Source organism: Elgaria multicarinata, chromosome 9 (genome assembly GCF_023053635.1).
Source record: "Elgaria multicarinata webbii isolate HBS135686 ecotype San Diego chromosome 9, rElgMul1.1.pri, whole genome shotgun sequence".
NCBI classification, from domain to species: Eukaryota; Metazoa; Chordata; class Lepidosauria; order Squamata; family Anguidae; genus Elgaria; species Elgaria multicarinata.
Genome location: NC_086179.1, coordinates 38,074,413 through 38,094,888, shown reverse-complemented (window position 1 = coordinate 38,094,888; position 20,476 = coordinate 38,074,413). Strand labels below are relative to the sequence as shown.

The window sequence follows — 20,476 nt, the reverse complement described above, 5'->3', positions numbered from 1 at the left end:
ATGCCTTGCGCCCCAGAACCAACCAACCAAACTTTGGGACGGACCTCTTGCTGGAAGGGGGCAGTCTCCTGCTCATAAGGATAGGTGGCCCAAAAGTTGTCTTGGAAAGCAGAGGTGATGAAACGTCAGTTCATTTTATTCAGGCTTCTTTGGTTTGTGCCTCTGCGCTGTAAGACACGCACTTCTTTCTGCTCTATAATAGGTTTTACATCTTCATAAAGTGGGATGAGGAACCAGACTGCCCTTCCCCCGCCCCTCCTTCCTTCCAACACTGGGGCGCGTCTGCTTCCTCTTTTGCTTCACGCAAACAAGCAGCGGTGTTGCTGGCAGAACGCAAAGTACTGAGACCAGCTGATAGTCCAGGAAACCGAACTGGTCAGGTGATCTCGGTGGAAACACGTGGTCAGTAGCCCAGTCTGCAAAGAGTGAAGTAGTTACAGGTTCCGTGGGGCTGGATTTCTCACATAGTGTTTTGGGGCTTGCCTTGCACTTGGTAGGTGTCCATGTTTGCTGGCGCTACAGTGGTTACGGCTAATAACCGGGGGCGCGGTGGTGAGTAACCGTTTCTAGTCCGTGTGATTAGAGTCTTCAGCAGGAGAAAAGCAACAGAAGTATATGAATAGTCAATGCAGTTCTAGCTATCGCTGAGAATCGTATCGTAAATATATAATTTCACTCCCCACCACCACATCTCCCAACTACTGCTTTGCATTAACTTTGACAAAACAAAACAAAAAAACTTTCGTTGGGAATTGGTGAGATCCTAAAGTAACTCATAAAATGATCGCGATATCCACAATTACTTCTTTCATTACTCGTGTTTGAAAGTAGACAGGCATAGGTTTGCATCTTCACTGCTGCTACATTGTAAATTCAGCAGTTGCTTTGCAGTTTTGTTGTTGTTTATTCGTTCAGTCGCTTCCGACTCTTCCTGACTTCATGGACCAGCCCACGCCAGAGCTTTCTGTCGGCTGTCGCCACCCCTAGCTCCCCCAAGGTCAAGTCTGTCACCTCCAGAATTCCTTTTGCCTTTCACTTTCCCTAGCATCAGCCTCTTCTCCAGGGTATCCTGTCTTCTCATTATGTGGCCAAAGTACTTCAGTTTTGCCTTTAATACCATTCCCTCAAGTGAGCAGTCTGGCTTTATTTCCTGGAGTATGGACTGGTTTGATCTTCTTGCAGGCCAAGGCACTCTCAGAATTTTCCTCCAACACCACAGTTCAAAAGCATCTATCTTCCCTCGCTCAGCTTTCCTTATGGTCCAGCTCTCGCAGCCATAGGTTACTACGGGGAATACCATTGCTTTAACTATGCGGACCTTTGTTGTCAGTGTGGTGTCTCTGCTCTTAACTATTTTATCAAGATTTGTCATTGCTCTCCTCCCAAGAAGTAAACGTCTTCTGATTTCCTGGCTGCAGTCAGCGTCTGCAGTAATCTTTGCGCCCAGAAATACAAAGTCTGTCACTGCCTCCACATTTTCTCCCTCTATTTGCCAGTTATCAATCAAGCTGGTTGCCATAATCTTGGTTTTTTTGAGGTTTAACTGCAACCCAGCTTTTGCACTTTCTTCTTTCACCTTTGTCATAAGGCTCCTCAGCTCCTCCTCGCTTTCAACCATCAAAGTGGTGTCATCTGTAGCCAAGGGATAAAATGTATCCCACACAACCCACACGCGTTGGTTTCATTTTAATTTTTTTATATATTTGCAGGGTACTTCCATGATCCTGGAATGCACCAGTTCTCAGTCAGCGAGTAGAGTGATTCTCGAGGTCATTTCCTACCTGTCTGCGCAGTGAATCTCCAAATGACCATAAAGCCACACAATTATGCAGGAATGATCTCATGAACCCCTTTGCTGCCCCCACCTGCCAGGTGGCTAGCATGGGCTACTCCATGATTTTACAGGGATCTTATTTTAGTATGGTGGATGGGATAGGTCAGGTAATAGTCAGATACTTTTTACAGCCTTACGAACCCCTGATCATTCTGCATGGTATGTGTTTATGAATTTGAATTGAAAATGTAATAATAATAATTTATTTCTTACCCACCTCTCCCTCTGGATCTAGGCTGGGAATAACATTAAATACAGTATAATACACAAGCCATCGAAGCCGTTCCTTGGAAGGTAATAATAATGAAATTACTTGCAGTTTGGTTTACCCTCAAAATCTTTGCAAAGTCACACAGAATTCTGAGCTGCACCTCTCGAATTGTGCAGCACAGCAACTTGGGGAAGAAAATACCTTGGGCTGGCAAGGAATGTAATCTCCTTTTGAGTTCTTAAGAGAAGGTGGGGGGAAACTGGATTTTGGGGGGGAAATATGGATAATATATATATATTTTAAATCATTTTGTATAATGTGGATATTGGAAAACACTCCAGTGGATACTGAAACTATTTGGGAAATATTTAGTTCTGTGCAGGGGTGTTGCTAGGCACTTTAAAGATTCAGATCCCAGACCCACAGAACACAAATTTGCATAAAATGTGCATGTGTTGATTTATGTCTATATATGCCAATATAGAAAGTTGTAGGGTTTATTTAAATTTCACAGGAGGCAAAACCAGCCAAATAATTTCTCATCCAAATAATTTCAAATAAAATAAATTCTTCAATTCATTTGCAGCCTGTCCCCAGATCATCCTAAACCAATGGGGAAAGGATTTTTAAAACTTAAATGCCATGCAGGGAGAGAGTTTTTTGGAGGGTGGGGGTGGGGGAGTATTGTAGCATGTGGCAAGGGGAGAGTTAACCCATCTCTTCCCAGCTGCATTCCTCCTTGAAAACTGGCCTTTGCATGGCAGTTAAGCAAAGCACAAACACACCCCAAAAAAACCTTCCATTGGCACCAGCAGACACTCAAGGCCAGGGCCAGCCCTCAGGGAGGGTGACCTAGGCAGTCAGCTCAGGTGCCAGGCTGAGCTCTGTGGCTGTGGTTTTTGAATAAACTGCAATGAGTGAAGGTAGCAAAAAACAAGTGTCTGTAACTTTTGTTTCAAGAGACTACAGGCTGTTCGGGTAGTATCTATAGAAAAGATACTCCTACAATTAGCTTGAAGGTATCTTGTAATTGTTGTAGATCACAAGCTGAATATGAGCCAACAGTGTGATGTGGCTGCAATAGTCAATGCATTTTGGATGCATTAATAGAAGTATAGCTTCCAGATGGCGCAAAGTACTGGTTCCCCTCTATTTGGCACTGGTTAGGCCTAATCTTGAGTACTGCATCTTCAAGAAGGATGCAGACAAGCTGGAGGGAGTTCAGAGAAGGGCAACGAAGATGATCAGGGGTCTGGAAACAAAGCTCTACCAGGAGAGATATAAAGAACTGGACATGTTTAGCCTTGAGAAGAGGAGACTGAGGCAAGACATGATAGCACTCTTCAAGTACTTGAAAGGTTGACAACCTGGAGGAAGACTAGGATCTCTTCTCCATCATCCCAGAGTGCAGGACGCAGAATAATGGGCTCAAGTTACAGGAAGCCAGATCAGGACATCAGGAAAACCTTCCTGACTGTTAGAGCAGTACGACAATGAAACTTATTACCTAGGGAGGTTGTGGGCTCGTCCACACTTGAGGTATTCAAGATGCAGCTGGATAACCATCTGTCAGGTATGCTTTATGATGGATTCCTGCATTGTGCAGGGAGTTGGACCGGATGGCCTTATAGGCTCCTTCCAACTCTACTATTCTATGATTCTATGTTTCTTTTTCTATTTCCACTTTGATGTTAATTGTGCTAGGTAAAAATCAGTGGAACACAGCTTTACTTTGAAGCAATGTTACCAAGCACTTAGCACTGTAATAAATAATAAATACTATAGTATATATACTAGTATATACTAGTATAGTATATATACTACATACTAAATAATATATGCTATATAAATAATAATGATCTGTAAGAGGTCAGCTGGGTGCGCTTTTTATTTCTAACTTTACTTTATTATTTCTAAAGCCAAAAATACTGGATAACGAATGCTCACCAAAAGATAAGAACTATAAAACCTGTGATAGTTCTGCAGTGTTGCCTAGTGCACTGCCAGTGCTCAGAATGTAGCTTTTTGAACTTTGGCTTGTGCATACTGTAGCACAGTGGCTGAGAGATCAAGGTTTTGAGCAATATCATTCTCAATCGTTTTCACATCTGAATCAGGCCCCATAAATCTTATAGGTGGTTCTGCAAAACAGACTACAGGGATGGGGATGGGGCACTAAAGGCACTCTTCACCCAGGGTGCTATTTATCCTACAGCTGATCCTGTTCAGGGCTCTGGAAAATAGATCTTGGGCCCTGGTTCTGTGCATAGTTTTTGACCCATGGATAGAGCATGGATGGAGTTATGGCTACTAGGCTGTGCTGCTCCTAGAACACAACATTAGGGAGAGCGTGTGTCAGTCAGAGGGTGGACGGAATCATGTGCCTGCCGGAGGCACTTTCCATCTCAGTCATTGTCATGCCAGTTTGCCTTAACTGCTTCTTCACTCCCAGACCCACAAACTGCCCCTACACAAAGAGTGATCACAAAGGTGTTTTACCATTTCTTAACCCTGCAGTCCTCCTTCATTCACATATTTGAGATCAAAACTATTTGCCAGTGTATCTCGTAGCCTTGTGCCATGGCTCTAGATCAGAGATGGGGAACTCTGGCCTGTGGGCCAAATTTAGCCTGCCAATTTGGTCCCTGGAGGCCTTGGGTGAGACTCCTTGCCCCTTCCTGAAGCCCTCCCCTCACTCAGAGAAGGGGGGAAGGGCAAGAGAACAACTGAGCCAAGGCCTCGAGGAGCTCTCAGCCAGCTTCGCCCCTCCCATTTTCCATTTGAGGAAGGGGAGAGAGGTGAAGCTGGCTGGAGACTAAGCTCATGGCTAGAGGAGCAAAACAAGCTCAGGGTTCAACCAGCATCTGGAGGACCCACTCTTCCAGGTGCCAGCTGTGACCCTTTAATCGTCCAGTCAGGACAGTGAGTGGCAGATGAAGCAGCTGTGCCATTGACTGGCGCTTGGAGGAGTGACTCCTCTAGGCCTTGGCTGACTCTCTTTATGGTGGCTTGCTGTCTTCATCAGAGTAGCAAGCAGTAGATGAAGCCGCCACACAACTCAGCTGGTGCTTGGAGGAACGGCTTCTCCATGTGTAGGTGGAGAGCCTTTCTCCATGCAAAGAGAAATATGTCTCTGTGCCTTCCTCTGCATGGAGGAAGAGAAAATGGGGGCAGGGGCTGGGCTTCAGGGAAAGCTCCTGGCCCCTGGTGTCATCTGGCCTTACAAATTGGTCATGGTAGGAAATCCAGCCACTGGGAAAACTCTGGTTCCCCACCCCTGCTTCAGAACAACAACTGGTCCTACAGTAGTAGCATAGAAAAGTGGCCCATATGTATTGGATATAATAAATATAGAGATAGTTAATGTAGCAATGAACTGCCTAGAGATGGAAATAGGAGTGGGATAGAGAAAGACATACAGATAATGTCTAATGATAGTGTGGGCGAACATTGTATTGGTGGGAATCGGTGATGGGATGAAATGAAGCACGATAGTTGGGTCACTTTTGTTGTAATGTACATTTGGAATATATTGAACAAATGAGTGGATAGTACTATACAAGCAAGGGACTTCCTGGAAATAGTGTGCAAGAATTCAATGGGTGCATTCAGACAATCCCTTTTTGTTTTTATAAACTGAGATGTGCACATGCCTTTTGCTTGTTTAAGTTTCTGGCTTGTTCTGAAGCTGGTAACCATAGTTTCCTGGTTTGGACAAGACCAGGCACTATAGTTAATTGGAAGCTTCCACATTTCATTGAGGGAAGAGAGAAGGGGCTTCATGGCTGGGCCAAAGGCTAGAGCATATTTCAGCTTATTAGGATGGAGCTGTTGGACACAGGCCTTTTCCTAATGGAAAGTTCCCCCCACCTCCCCCCCACCTCCCTCTCCCTCCCTCCCTCTCTCTCTCTCTCTCTCTCTCTCTCTCTCTCTCTCTCCAGTATTGATCCATCAGTCCATGGTCATGAAGCTAGTAGTCCCTGTCCTCTTTCTGGCCCTCACCTCCTTCTCACTGGCTCTGGAGAATGGGCTCATGAAAACGCCCCCAATGGGATGGCTTTCATGGGAGCGATTTCGTTGTAATATTGATTGCAAGAGGGATCCCCATAACTGCATCAGGTAAGTCAAGGAACCTGGGACACAATGCAGCTCATGCATGGGGCAGAGGCAAAGGAGGGTGGACAAAAGAAGCCATGGAATTCACACAAGGCTAGACCTGTCTTGTAGGAAGGATCCCTTGAAGCATGCCCAGTTTTACCTCCCCACCCAAATATGTGCTACCGGTCAGCCTTTCTGTGTTGCACTATCCAAATGTCTGCCAAGTGTGTTCCATTTCACAAAAGAGCAAGGAAAGGCTTGATCCAGTAACAGGCTTAATTACGTAGGTTCTAAAAAGAAGTCTTACGTAAGACTGGAAGTTTTGAAATCTATATTAATTTGTAATCAGTTTAGCAGTCTTACAGTAAGCATGCTGGCATCTTTGCTGAACAGGATTTACTCATGAGTAAGTAATAGAAGGATCAGAGCCATAAGGAAGGGTATTGGTGGATAATACAGTGCTATAATTAACCTGTTCAGACAATATGCTTAGCCACAGTGGTTAAGCATTTTGAGCTAAACATTATGGCTTAGCGTGTTGTGTGAACCATGGCTGAGCGTATCGTGTGAACCATTCCTAGCCATGGTGTCTATATAACCAGGGTTTAAACATGCTCACTGACCACTTTCTGCAAAAGGGTTAGCAGCCTAACCATGGCTTAATGTGCTGTCTGAACAGGCCCATTAAGTACCGTATGAAACATCCATTTTAATTCCAAGTCCAGCTGGTTATGTGGAAAACCAGTGATGAAGAGCTAGTGTGGAAGCAGCCTTGGATACCACAGAGAGGATAAGCCTGCCATCTGTTGGGGAATAAAAGCATGTCCGTGCAGTTGTGCAGCGCCGTCATGTTGTTGATGCTCTATCCTCCCCATGGCCGCAGGTTTTTAACACCGACCTTTTCTCTTTGGGTAACAGTGAGAAGCTCTTCAAGGACATGGCAGACTGCCTGGCAACAGACGGCTGGAGGGAGTTGGGCTATGTGTACGTGAATATAGACGACTGCTGGATGGCAAAGGAGCGAGATGCAACAGGACAGCTGGCTGCCGATCCTGAGAGGTTCCCTAGCGGGATCAAAGCCTTGGCAGATTATGTGAGTGGACTCTCCAGGTGTAGAAGAAAGCAATCCATATTTAGTAGAGAGAACTGGAGGGAGTCCTAGTCAAGCTGAAGTGTTGGAGGGATGGGGAGCCCAGTAGGATAGTGCTGGAGAGGGCATGTGGGAAGCCAAGGCAAGGTGTTTGGAGGAAGAATGCAGCCAGGGGAGTGTCCATATGCCGCCTTGGAAGGGCATCAGCTCAAAAGCCCACAGCATCGCTGCTGCGAGGCTAAATCAATAAAGCTAGTTGAGGGTAGGAGAGAGTGTGGGCTGTCCGGTCGGAAAAGCTCGTCCCCTACCCTGCGTTCCCACACTTTCCCATCCCAACAGCAACAAAAGACAGCCCCTCTTTCCAGCCCATTGGAGCTTTTTCACAATGCCCATAGATAACCCAGAGCAAAGGTAAAAGTTACCGTAAATCAGCACTTTGAAAACCTGCAGTTTTGGTGAGAGGAAATCCTGATGTGGCTGGGAGTTGGCAGCTGCATCATTTAAACAATACAGAGCCTCTACGCAGCCACTGCGGGGTTAATATAGCATATAGACACACACGCACACACACACACACACACATATATGCATACACACACAGTTCCAGTTGTGTGTCTTGCAGCAGTAGGAGAATAAACAGGTGTGTCTATGATGAAGGGTTCAGGTAAGTTTTCTAAAGAAGGGGAGGTACAGTTGTCTAAGAAAAATGAAGGTTTGGGATATGGTGGGCTTCTGTATCTAGCCCACCAGGTTATCCGGCAGAAGTCACACTGTATGTTATCCAATAACGTTAAGCAGTAGATAAGTCTGGGTTTGTTTTTAGCTCATTGAGGTCCATATTGTTTGGGCATAAGAGGGATGAAAACACCACAATGAGAGTCAGTTCACACACATTTATTATTTATTATTTATTTATTTATTTATTTAAATTTAATGTTCCCCTCCCCCTTCAGGGTGTGTGCCCTCACAGGGTGGATTATTTGTAACCATGATCAGAACAGGAAAAAGTGCAGAAAAGGGTGACTAAAATGATCAAGGCGCTGGAGCAACTCCCCTATGAAGGGAAGGTTACAACAACTGGCATTATTTAGCTTGGAGAAAAGACAAGTAAGGGAGACATGATGGTGGTCCACAAAATTATGCATGGTGTGGAGAATGTAGATAGGGAGACAGTACTAGAACCTGGGGTCATCTCATGAAGTTGATTGGTGGGAGATTCAGGACAGATAAAAGGGAGTACTTCTTTACACAGCGCATAGTTAAACTATGGAATTCGCTACCACAAGATGTAGTGATGGCCACCAATTTGGATGGCTTTAAAAGAGGGTTAGACTAATTCCTGGAGGAGAAGGGTATGAATGGCTACTAGTCCTGATAGCCATATTCTATCTCCGGTGTGAGAGGCAGTATGTCTATGTCTTGCAGTTGCTGAAGAACATGGGAGGGAGGGTGCTGTTGCACCCCTGTCCTGCTTGTGGGTTCCCAGTGGACAGCTAGTTGTGTGAACAGAATGCTGGACTGGCAAGAGCCTTGGTCTGATCCAGCAGGGCTCTTCTTATCAATTGCAGCCAGTGTTGCTGAGGCATTGCATGTCCTAAGCTCTGAGCATGCACTGCGAATGAGTCTTGGAAGTAGCTTTCCAATCAAAGATGGGGAGAGGTGCTCTGCAATGCCAAGAAGGGAAGTGCATCAAGAACTTTGACCTGGGTCTGCTGCCTGCCTTTAGGGTTTCTCCATGGGAGTTTTCTCTGAGTTCTCGCAAGCCATGATTTCTTTTCACAGGTGCACGCACGGGGCTTGAAACTCGGCATTTATGGTGACCTAGGCACCCACACCTGTGCAGGATATCCTGGCACCACCTTGGACCGGATTGAAAAAGATGCTTCAACGTTTGCCCAGTGGGGAGTGGACATGCTGAAGCTAGATGGCTGCTCCTCATCGGCAGATGAACAGGCCCAAGGTAAGGCCCAAGGCTTCATGTTTGCCACTGTTTCTCTCCATTTTTCAATGCTCCTGGACCACCAACTCCTCTCTGCTCTTAAGTAGAGTGAATAAAGATGTAAGTCTAAAAAAAAAGGTTGCTCAAATTGAAATCTGAATGGACTGTGAATAAACATACTAAATTTTAAATGACAATCTTTGACCGTTTTTAAAAACCTGTTAATTATTGAAAGTAGTTCTTCTATGTAAAACAAAAACAACACATGGAAGTAGACTGGGCAAAAAATATTCTGAGTTGAAACGTTATAGATGACACAATGTCACATGGTGTATCTATGATTGTGAAATTCCTACTGGATTCAAAGTGTAGCAAATTACCATAAGCACTAGAATCTAGGAGATGCTTTTTGTATTTCATCAGGTTCATTATTTGAAATCCATTTGGATGACCTAGTATTCCTATTTCATGCCCTTTGCATACCTGACCTCTGCAACTTGTCCCGTTTTCAAATAATAAATGCCTATAACTCTACCAAACTGTATGGACACGTTCCAGCTTTTTGAAAAACACAATTTTGCCTAGGTTCTACTAGCCCTTGCTTCTGAAAAAATCTGGCTGCTGACAATCTGAGCCTATGTATGTTTTCTCATAAGTAAGCCCCACTTTGTTTAATAGGGCTTACTTTTAAATATGTGTACCAGATTACCACTTTAGCCTTAGAATCATAGAATAGTAGAGTCGGAAGGGGCCTATAAGGCCATCGAGTCCAACCACTCAGTGCAGGAATCCACCTTAAAGCATCCCTGACAGATGGTAGTCCAGCTGCCTCTTGAATGCCTTTAGTGTGAGAGAGCCCACAACCTCCCTAGGTAACTGATTCCATTGTCGTAAATGATCCTGCTTAATATCCTACCATTAGTCCAATCCTGCCATTAGGTAAAGTGAGGCAGCTGCCTCAGGCAACTGATTTTAGTGTTATGAAAGAGCAGGCAATTTGTTAATGTGTTATTGTGTTTTTACTGTCAAGGAGCAGGACATGTGCTTGTGGGATTTATTTATTTATTGCCTTGGGTGCCAAAATAACTTTTCTCTGGCCATAGAAACTATGCACCTTGACCAGAGCAGGCAAGGACATTTGCTACTTTGGCTAGGGGCCAGCCTTGGAAACAGAAATCATATCTTTAAGCAGGTATCATCTTGCAGTTCAATGACTATAGCTGCTGCTACCGCCCTATAGCTGAAGCTTTCTGGGTGGTTTACAAAAGATTAAAGCATTAAACATTAAAAATCAATATACAAAATTTAAAAATATAAAAGAGACAGCATACAAAGACAACATGTATCCTATGTTGTGTAAGGGCTCTGTTTACTTGCAAACTGATTTGTTTTATTTGTTACAGCCGTCAGTTGGCATGCATGTTTATATATGATTTATGGTACATGGATTTTGAACTGGGACATTTTCTTTAAATCTTTCCATCTGGATCCTGTGCTACTGGGCTTGAAGATGCTGTGTGGGCTTTAGACCGAAATGGAGGCACATCCTATGGGGCTTGCTACCCTCCGAGGAAACAGCTATTACATAATTGGGGGGGAGGCAAGGAGAACAGCTGCTGTCCTGCGTCTCTTCCCAGTGCTGAGTGGCATGTTTGTATCTGATCCTTAAAACACCAACGCTATTGTATTGGCAAAGAGCTCCTTCAGGAAGGAGAGTGGCATCAACACCAAGTTAAACCATTCTTAAAAATAACAACCAAGTGTGTATTTTTGCAATCCTTGAGATGATTGATCTCTTTGTAGAATTTCCCAAGTGCATCTGAAATGGGTGCTGATGGAACAATGCTAGGAATTGGTCATATCCTCACTTAAGGTACTGTTCTGATAAAGGAACAGGTCATCACTGGATAGATTTATTTTTGTAGGTGCCATGTATCTTGACTATAGAGTGAAGATATTCTTGTCATATCAGATTTTCTGAAGGAAAGGCAGCTATGACGTGAAAACGGAGCCCTAAGGACTCCGTAACATTTACAATGAAAAATGTTAGGGAGTTAAAAATATATAACAAAGACTATTGCCATGGGAGACATAAACCCTTAAAATATCCCACATCTAGCAACATATTTAACGCAGGTTTGCTTTATAAAGATGTATACTAGAGTTTGCCTGATAAAAATAAGTTCTGGTGATTGGAATAGATTCTAGCCTTGGGGTATGGAATTACCCATTAGAGTTCTTTCTTTCTTCGTTTCTTTCTTTAAAAACAAGCTTTTGTTTTTAACGTGTGCCACTCCCTCATTTCCAAATATGGGGTAATTTTCTTATTCACATAATAATTTATTTCATCAGTGATCCTGGTATTATGTTGTTCTTAAAAGGTTATCCTAGAATGTCCAAGGCTCTGAATGCAACAGGCCGTCCCATTGCCTATTCCTGTAGCTGGCCAGCCTATCAAGGGGGACTCCCACCTCAGGTGAGGCATATCTAGGAAAGCGTTGTGGCTGGGCTTACGTCCACAATTCCCTTGAAGCGTCTTCAGAATTTTCCCAACCCCATTTTGACCATTTGGGTGGTGTGGACAAGGACCTGCAGCAGGGGTGACCAGAAAGTAGACCTTTTGGATGCCATTGGCCATGCTGGCAAGGTCTTCTGGGAGTTGAAGCCCCATCTGGTGATTTACCTTCTGGCCACCCTGGATCTACACTACTCACTACGAGCATCCAGGCAAGTGCATTGTAAGCTGGCAAGAGTTAGGCTGATTCTCCTATCTGTCCTTCGGAAGCAGTCAGAAAAGAGCAAGGAGTCTTGCTGTTCTGATGTGCAGCCCTGCTTTAGCTGGAGCTGAGCATCAGATCTCGAAATGGGGCCAGGGCCAAGTGGAGAAAGGGGCCAGGAGATGGGGCCATTTGGGGAAAGGGACCATTCGGGGAATGAGCCAAGAGGAGGAGCCATTTGGGGAAAGGGGCAGACCCAGGAGGGGTGGTCATCAGGGCCATCTGGGGAAAGGGGGCAGAGCAAGCAAAAAGAAGCATCTTGGCAACCATGGAGAGCTAGACCATTACCCCAGGCCTGATGTTCTGCTCTATGTCATGATGAGACACTTGTGTCTCATCACTTACACCACATCTCCACCTGGATGGCCAAACAATTTGTAGCTTGGTGCTGTTTATTTTTTGTTTATTTTTTTCTACCCTCAACTACTTTTCCTGGTGGAAATGCATCACAAGTGTCTAGTATTGTGTCAGCTGGTGCTACAAGAACAGTGTTGTGTTGTCGTCGTTGTCCTGTCGCACTGCCCCCTTTCCAACCCTTTTATCTGCACCTTGCTCCCTAACTCTCCAAAGGATGACGCACCCAGCTTTGTCTCTGACGGTCCTGCTCCATGTCTTTTTCAGGTGAACTACACTCTCCTGGCAAACATGTGTAATCTCTGGAGAAACTACGGTGACATCCAAGACTCTTGGGACAGCGTCCTCTCCATTGTGGAGTGGTTCTCAACCAATCAGGATGCCCTGCAGCCAGTGGCTGGCCCTAGCCAGTGGAATGACCCAGACATGGTAATGTTGAGCGAGCAGAGGAGGTCGGCATGAAAGTTAGGAGTCAGGGCGAGACTGTCTCAGGCATTCTAGATCTAGAAAGAAGCAGTGGAGGTGGCTGTTGGTAGGAGCTCATCTCTTCTCAGCATCAGTAAGTTAACTGATCTGCACCATCTTTTTTGTTTGGGAATTCTTCGATCTGCTGTAAATGCCCATCCTTCTCCCATGGATGGTGCATATCCTGCATTTTAAATTCTGTGCTATACAAATGCATCAAGAAAAGACTGAATCCTGTGACCTATTTAAATTATGCAAATAAGCACATATTGTTGTGTGTTGCACAACTTATTCTGCATTATATGGAGGGATGACACAAACACCAAACAACAGCCCTCTCCCCAAGAAAGCCCCACTGGAGATCAAACTGACTTATGCAAACATGCAAACAGTGATGGCTGGTGGCTCCGATGTCAGTGGAGCAAAGAATCCACTCTGGGTTTCAATCAGAACTCTAAAGGAGCTATCCAGAAACACCTTGGATAGTCCTTTAGAGTTCTGACTGAAACCCAGTACTGATATCAAAGCCATCAGTCTCCACTTCTTAGAGATTTTCTGGCTTTTGAAATTTCACTGGCTGTCAAGTCTGTATGTTGTGCCTCAGGCTACAATCCTGTGCACACATACCTGGGAATAAGTCCAATTGAATTCAATGAGATTTATGTCTGTCTATACATACATAGAACTGAACTGTAAGCCACTTTAAAGAAACATTGAGAATTCCACCGTAGTAGATTTTGTTTTTAAAGTCATGTTGGCATTTGGAACACACTCAGCCCTGACAGTAACTCCCAGGCTTGCGTGACTACAGCCACAAGATTCACCCACTGGAGCTGGGTACAAAAGACATACATTTAGAAATGAGGAACAGGGTGCCTCTGAGTGGTTGCTGAGTGAGCACAGGGATTTGTTTTGAGTGAGCTCATATTCTTTCCACAGAAGAATCCATTCCTGGTTATCCCAAGCTCTCCATTTCAGCAGCCTAATTTGGGTAGGAGGGAGGAGTCATTTTCTTGTTAACTGGAATTCAAAAATCATTGTCAACTTTCTGTAAATCACCCTGAGATCTACCAGCAGATCCCAAACTAGCTTCTGCCCAAACCCCACCCTAGACTAGAAACATCACAGCTTAGTTATTAACCCCAACTACAGGCAAGGGAACTAGTTTATCAGGTTTTTATTTGGCCAACAAGAGCCACAATGTTTTCTAAGTCGAAAGTATCTCCTTCGGCTTTCATCCTTCACCTCATTCCCCAGCTCACTGTTAACCACTCCTTGTCCTGCAGCTCATCATTGGAAATTTTGGGCTCAGCTATGAACAGTCCCGATCCCAGATGGCCTTATGGACTGTGATGGCTGCTCCCCTTTTAATGTCCATGGACCTCCGTACTATTTCTGAAAGTGCACAGGAGATTCTGCAGAACAAGTTGATGATCAAAATTAACCAAGATCCCCTGGGAATCCAAGGCCGCAGAATCCTTAAGGTAGGGAAGATCAAGGGCTGGATCTTGTGACTAGATAAGCATAATATGAAACCCTTGGAGCTTGGAATGCATGTTCCTGCCTTTTGATCCTTTTATGTTATGTTATTTAATTTGTTTGTTTGTTTGTTTCACTTTTAAGCCACCCAACTTTCAGTGTGCAATGCATTGAAAATGTAAGATCCATACGGCGAAAAACTGAATAAAACAAGCACATAATAAAACCAAAGTAATGCCAGCAGCAAAGAGTAAAAATATTACAGCAACAAAATAAAAGTGCAACCATCTAAAAGCACTAAGAAATGTTTCATCAAATGCCTGAGAGAATGAAAAGGTCTTCACCTGGTACCAAAAAGACCATAATGTAGCTGTCAAGGGAGCCTCTCTGGGGAGGCCACTCAACAGATGGGGTGCCACCACTGAAAAGGCCCTCTCTTATAGCCACCTGTCTCATCTCATTTGGCAGAGTCCCCTGGAGAGGGATCTCAGATGATGACCTTTGTGTCCCAGTAGGTAAATCTCCCTTTTGGCTGAGAGAGATCACTTGAGCCAAATGTGTGTATTTTCATTTTTTAATATATTTATATCTTCCTCCACAACGCTTAAGGAAGCATAGATAGTTGCCCTGCACCCCTCTCCGCCCCACCTGACCCTTTTCCTCAGAACCCTTTGATCTTGGTTAGGCTGGGAAAGAGTGACTGACCCAAGGTCACCCACTGAGCTTCATGGCTGAATGGAGATTTGAACCTGGGTCATCCAACATGCACTAACCCCAATACCTCACTGGCTTTCTAGTACACTGTACACATCCAGAGGGTTCTTTTTTCTTCCTTTTTTTGGCACATACTCTTCCATCTGCTTTTGTAGGAGAAATCTCTCATAGAGGTGTTCTTGCGGCCGCTTTCCCACTCAGCCAGTGCTCTGGTTTTCTTCAGCCGGAGGACGGACATGCCATATTGGTACACCACGTCGCTTGCCCAGCTCAATTTTACACAGAATGCTGTGTATGAGGTAAGTAAAAGAAAAATGGTGGGGCATAAGTATCTCATAAGTATCTGTTCAGACAACACACTAAGCCATGGTTACACTGCCAACCTTTTTTGCAGCAAATGGTTAATAAGTCTGTTTAAACTGTGGTTATGTAGCCACCATGTTTGGGAATGTTTCATATGACATGCTAAGTCATGGTTCACACGACATACTAAGCCCTAATGTTTAGCTCAAAATGCTTAACCACTGTGGCTTAGTGTGTTGTCTGAACAGGGTCATTGGCTCCCATCTTTTCACAATCCACAGTCTTGCTGCTGGCCTCGGAAGAGTGAGGACCAAGCACTTGAGAGCCCGTCTTGTATACTAGACATAATCTCCAAGAACCTGTCTTTGCATGTAACGGTGTGTCTTGCTAGTCAGACCTTCTGTTGGAAAATCTTTTGGGGGAGGGTCTCTTTTCTTGATCATTTTTTTATTACAAGTTTCAACAAAATAAAATAAAAATGCAAATGTAACTATATACTTTGAAAGTCCGTTTCAAATATTAAAATATTCTAAAAAGGAAAAAGGAATAAATCACACATAGACTTCAGTAAAGGCAGACCCAATATCCAAATATAAGTCCATTTGTGAATGGCACCTATATACCACACTTTCAAATGTTGCTAGTGTTAGGACTTCAATCCATTGCATTATAGGCTGTGAGCTTTTATCTTTCCAAGTTTAGGAACCAGCTTTTAGCAGTCCATTTATGCTGACCATGTGCTACATTCCAAAAAGCAGGTACATAATTTAAGAGAACATGTGCATCAGAAAATATTAAAGAGCTTTCCAAAGTTTATGGCATCTGACTTCCTACCAAAAGGAGGCAAATATTGGGCATTTCCAGAACATATGAACAAAAGAAGAATTAACAATATGTCACCTCCAACAATTAGTCAAGTTAGACAAACCTTTGTTAAAGAGACGTTGTGGCTTCCAATAGACACAAAACAAAAGGTTTTGCTGAATAAGACGTAACCGGAGGTCCATAGACATAGTAGATACTGATGCCAAAATGGTGGTCCATTGATAGGCAAAATAGGACATTCCAATTCCCTGTTCCATTCCTGCTGAAGACCCCAGGTATCATATTTTTTTCACTGATGATAAGTATTTATAAACATGAATCATGGGTCGATATACCTGGCCAGCTTCAATAAGTGTTTCCAATAGCACAGGAGAGTCCAAGGTAGTAAAAGTCACAGGGTCGAATCTAGTTTCTAATAAATGTTACAATTGCAGGTACTGCCATTTAGCTGTATAAGGCAATTTAAATTTATTTCCCAAAGAATCTGTCTTTGTATGTAACAGTGTGTCTTGCTAGTCTCAGCTTCTGTTGGGAAATCTTGTTCTCAGTCTTCCAACCATTAGGTCCCACCCACTGGTACCCAGTATTCTGATCTCTCCTACCTATCTTGGGTTAGGCCCAATTGACACAACTGAGCAGCAGTGTTGTAAATTGCTTCAAATGCAGCCATGTTTGGGCTGCTCCGTTGACACACTGCATCGAAGGGTGACTTTTCCCCCCACTGCAGTTGCAAAAGCTATTTGAGGAGGGGGGGGTAGAGATGCAACATTTCCAGAAATTTTTGAGGCCATGGGGGAAAAAACATTTTGTTTTGTTTTTTCAGAGGGTTTCGGGCGGGGTGGGGGGAGAAACAAATTTTAGAAAAATTGAAAACTAAACAATAGATTTTTTAAAAAAAACATTTTTATGGATCTAAAATCACTTTGTTGCTTTAAGACAGCCTTCCCCAACCTGGTGCCCTCCAGACATTTTGGATTTCAGCTCTGATCAGCTTCAGGCAGCATAGCCAATGGTCAGGAATGCTGGGCACTGTAGTCCAAAACATCCAAGTTGGGGTGGGCTGTTTTAGGAACATAAAGCAGCCTTTCTGTTCCTAAAGTTATTTTATGTATAACTTAGTTTTCTCATAAAATTATCATTATCCTTTAATAATTTTAATAAGGAATGAAAGAAATGACTATGCTGGGAATCTTACAGAGAGGATTAAAACAACATATTTCCCCATGGCTTCATTATTTCCAGACATTTTACATCTCTAGTCTTTCTATAAAAGTGTTCTCATTATATAGTTTTTAGAAATCATTTTGGGGAGTGTAAAGGCTAGGTATTGATACATAAACATTTTGTCTTAAATTCTATAAGAAAACATTTCATGATCCAGAGCTACTCAATGTTTCCATTTTTACAGAAAAAAACCAAATACGGTCTTTAGGGGTGGGGGGAATTGTGTTTTATTTTCTGGGTCCACCCCACCCACTCACCCGGGCCTTCACATCTCTAGTAGAGGGGTATGATAAAGACCTCCCACTATGGATGGTGATGTTTAACCATGATGTGTTTGCCACACAAAACAGCCTTCACGCGTTTGCATTTAAAATGGCCCCTATGTCCCTGCTGGTTCTTTTTTTAAAGTTATCATGCTGTATATTCACTGCGATGTCAGAATACTAAACTGCAAGATAGATTGTAAACCAGCAACCTTTTTCTCCCAATGGTTGCTTGGGGAAGACAAGCTTCAAGAGAAAAATATGGTGCTGTTTCAAAGTCCAGCTTATAGGTGCTGTATTTTTTACGTGATGGGTAGTATCATTGTGAAATAGCTACTTGCTGTCTTCCACCAACGGTATGCGTAAGTGGGTGTATCCATAATAATTTAGTTATCCAAATATAAATTGTGGTAAGCAGTTCTTCTTGTCATAGTTATTCCTTTTGTTTTTTGCCAGGCACAGGATGTTTACACCAGTCAAATTATCAGTGGCTTGAAGACTGCTGACAACTTCACAGTGGTCATCAATCCCTCCGGAGTAGTCATGTGGTATCTCTACCCAACAATGTTCTTGGACCCATCGTTCAGCTTTGTAAAGCAGCAGTCTAGAGCCAAGAAATTCAATCCCTTTACCCTGTGATAATCATGGTATTTCTGATGGTGCCTCAAAATTGAAAAAACAGACTTGATTGTGATTTTAAATGATCCATTGCATATCTACCTCCAAGGGCTATTTGAAAGCTCAGTTCTATGGCCTTATTTTGTGGATTCTCTTGGAATAAAGGACCACTAAGGCCATAGTCTTATACGAGCCTAGGAGTAAGTCCCATTGAACTCAGTAGGGGTTAAGTAGACATGCATCGGATTGCACTGTTAAATTTGCATGGAATTATTGCTTGAATGGTGGGCAGATACTCCATAACAGAAGTGTAAACTCAGATCATTTTAAACAATAGAAGGAAATTAGGATATACCCATAGGACACAAAAAAGTAACTTGACCTGGATTACCTGTAATTGGCCTGAAAATATCTTTGCTGATCTAATAAACTTCAAATTAACTCTCCTCTTCTTTCTCTCCTTCCGTACACTGCAAGTATTTTAACTGTAGTATTGTCAGTGGCAGCTAAATTAAACTTCATTTCATTAGCTATATGGGGAGAAAGGAAAGAGCACAGAGACATGGCAACACATTCGACCTGGATCAGAGATGGGGAGAGCAATCCTATGGTCCCTAGATAGAGTCTGGAGGGGGAGGGGGCACATAGGATACTTTGGGTTCCTGGATCCGAGGCTGGAGACAGCGCTCTGACCTTGCACCAAGAGCCGGCGCTACCATTAGGCCAACTAGGCAGCCGCCTAGGGCGCAGACCTCAGAGGGGCTCAGTACTGTCCTTTAAGGGTCACAGTTTTATACAAATTAGCTGTTTAAAGAAAAAACATAATAAAAGGAAAATATAATAGTTCAGGAACTCTTCTTGAACAGCTGAATCAAAGATGGCAATTTTGGGTGTGTGTGTGCAAGTTGCTCGCCTTGCCTAGGGCACAAAATAGTCTGGCACCCAGCCCTGCTTGAACCCAGGGGCCCAAGTTCCCCTCCTTCTCCCCCTCACAGTGGTTTAAGTAGTCAGCTGTTAGTTGAATAGTCAACCGTTGCAGTTGACTAGTCGCACAACTGTTGGTTAGCGTGTTTTCTTTTGGGCTTCATGGACTGTTTAGCCCTGTTAACTATTTTGGCTGCCTACAGAGTCCTCCAGCAAGAGCAACCAAAGTGGCGGAAGCTGTTCTAGTCCAGCCAGCAGAACTTGCAATGGCTGATGGGATACCAGCAGGAGGACTAGGGTGGACAGAGGGCGGGGGATGTGTCAATCAAACACATAGTTGACTAACAGTCAGCTCGGTGCTGGAGTTAATCCACTCCACGGTTGATTATAATAACGTTGTGTGGGGAGTACCCCCTTGATAATTAACCCTGGAGTTGACTATTAACTAGGGGTGTGCACGGACCCCCCACTCAGCTTCACTTGCAGATCCGCGATTTTCAGAGCGGGCCGCTTCGCCCCGCCCCCGCTCCGCACATTTCTGCTCCACTCTGCTCGGAGCTCCGGATCCGGATCGGAGCTCCGTTTTTCCCCCCCATAGGGTTGCATTGAAAGCTAAAAAATTATACAACTTTTTTTCTGTTCAAGTTACAAACCTCACATTTGGCACCATGACACCTCATGGGGGTATACACACGCACGCCAAGTTTCAAGGCAATCCCATCATCCCCTGATTTTAGGGGAATTTTTGAAAATCGGGCACCCCATTCAGACCCCTTGGGATAGCTCAGTCAATTTGCATGTTAGAAACCTCAAACTCGGCACCATGACAGCTTATCCATGTGTCCACATGGACGCCCAGACTCAAGGCAATCCCATCATCCCCGGATTTTGGGCGCGGCTTAACTCACCCCAAATTGTCCCATTCTACAACTACGTCAATTTGCACGTTAGAAACCTCAAACTCGGCACCATGATAGCTTATCCACGTGTCCACATGGACGCCAAGTTTCAAGGCAATCCCATCATCCCCTGATTTTTGGGGAATTTTTGAAAATCGGGCACCCCATTCACACCCCTTTCCATAGCTCCGTCAATTTGCACGTTAGAAACCTCAAACTCGCCACCATGAAAGCTTATCCAGGGATACATACGCACGCCGAGACTCAAGGCAGTCCCATCATCCCCTGATTTTTGGGGAATTTATGAAAATCCATCACCCCTTTCCATAGCTCCATCAATTTTGCACATTAAAAAAAAACCTCAAACTCCCCACCATGAAAGCTTATCCAGGGATACATAAGCATGCCGAGACTCAAGACAGTCCCATCATCCCCTGATTTTTGGGGAATTTTTGAAAA

The 20,476-nt window shown here is 43.9% G+C and overlaps 1 protein-coding gene across 8 annotated transcripts; it reads left to right on the top strand.

Moving 5' to 3' along the window:
* The first annotated feature begins 382 nt into the window (after positions 1 to 382).
* NAGA (alpha-N-acetylgalactosaminidase) lies at positions 383 to 18,640 on the top strand. Of its 8 annotated transcripts, none has more exons than XM_063133624.1 (11): positions 418 to 552; positions 1,710 to 1,769; positions 2,070 to 2,128; positions 5,987 to 6,164; positions 7,062 to 7,236; positions 9,016 to 9,193; positions 11,554 to 11,648; positions 12,571 to 12,732; positions 14,055 to 14,252; positions 15,117 to 15,260; positions 18,033 to 18,640. In XM_063133624.1, exons 4-11 carry the CDS (start codon positions 6,004 to 6,006, stop codon positions 18,213 to 18,215), a joined length of 1,296 nt encoding a protein of 431 aa, XP_062989694.1. In that variant the 5' UTR covers positions 418 to 552; positions 1,710 to 1,769; positions 2,070 to 2,128; positions 5,987 to 6,003; the 3' UTR covers positions 18,216 to 18,640. The 8 variants fall into 8 exon arrangements, with proteins under 8 accessions (XP_062989698.1, XP_062989699.1, XP_062989694.1 ...); XM_063133625.1 differs by having other exon boundaries at positions 420 to 493; XM_063133628.1 differs by lacking the exons at positions 418 to 552; positions 1,710 to 1,769 and adding an exon at positions 383 to 402.
* The last annotated feature ends 1,836 nt before the right edge of the window (positions 18,641 to 20,476 follow it).

What these genes read in the sequence shown, in the direction of transcription:
- NAGA (XM_063133628.1), top strand. Translation starts at nt 6,004, where the DNA reads ATGGTCATGAAGCTAGTAGTCCCTGTCCTCTTTCTGGCCCTCACCTCC. An exon ending in AAGGCCGCAGAATCCTTAAG is followed by an intron (nt 14,253 to 15,116) that starts GTAGGGAAGATC and finishes CTGCTTTTGTAG; the next exon opens with GAGAAATCTCTCATAGAGGT. An exon ending in CACAGAATGCTGTGTATGAG is followed by an intron (nt 15,261 to 18,032) that starts GTAAGTAAAAGA and finishes GTTTTTTGCCAG; the next exon opens with GCACAGGATGTTTACACCAG.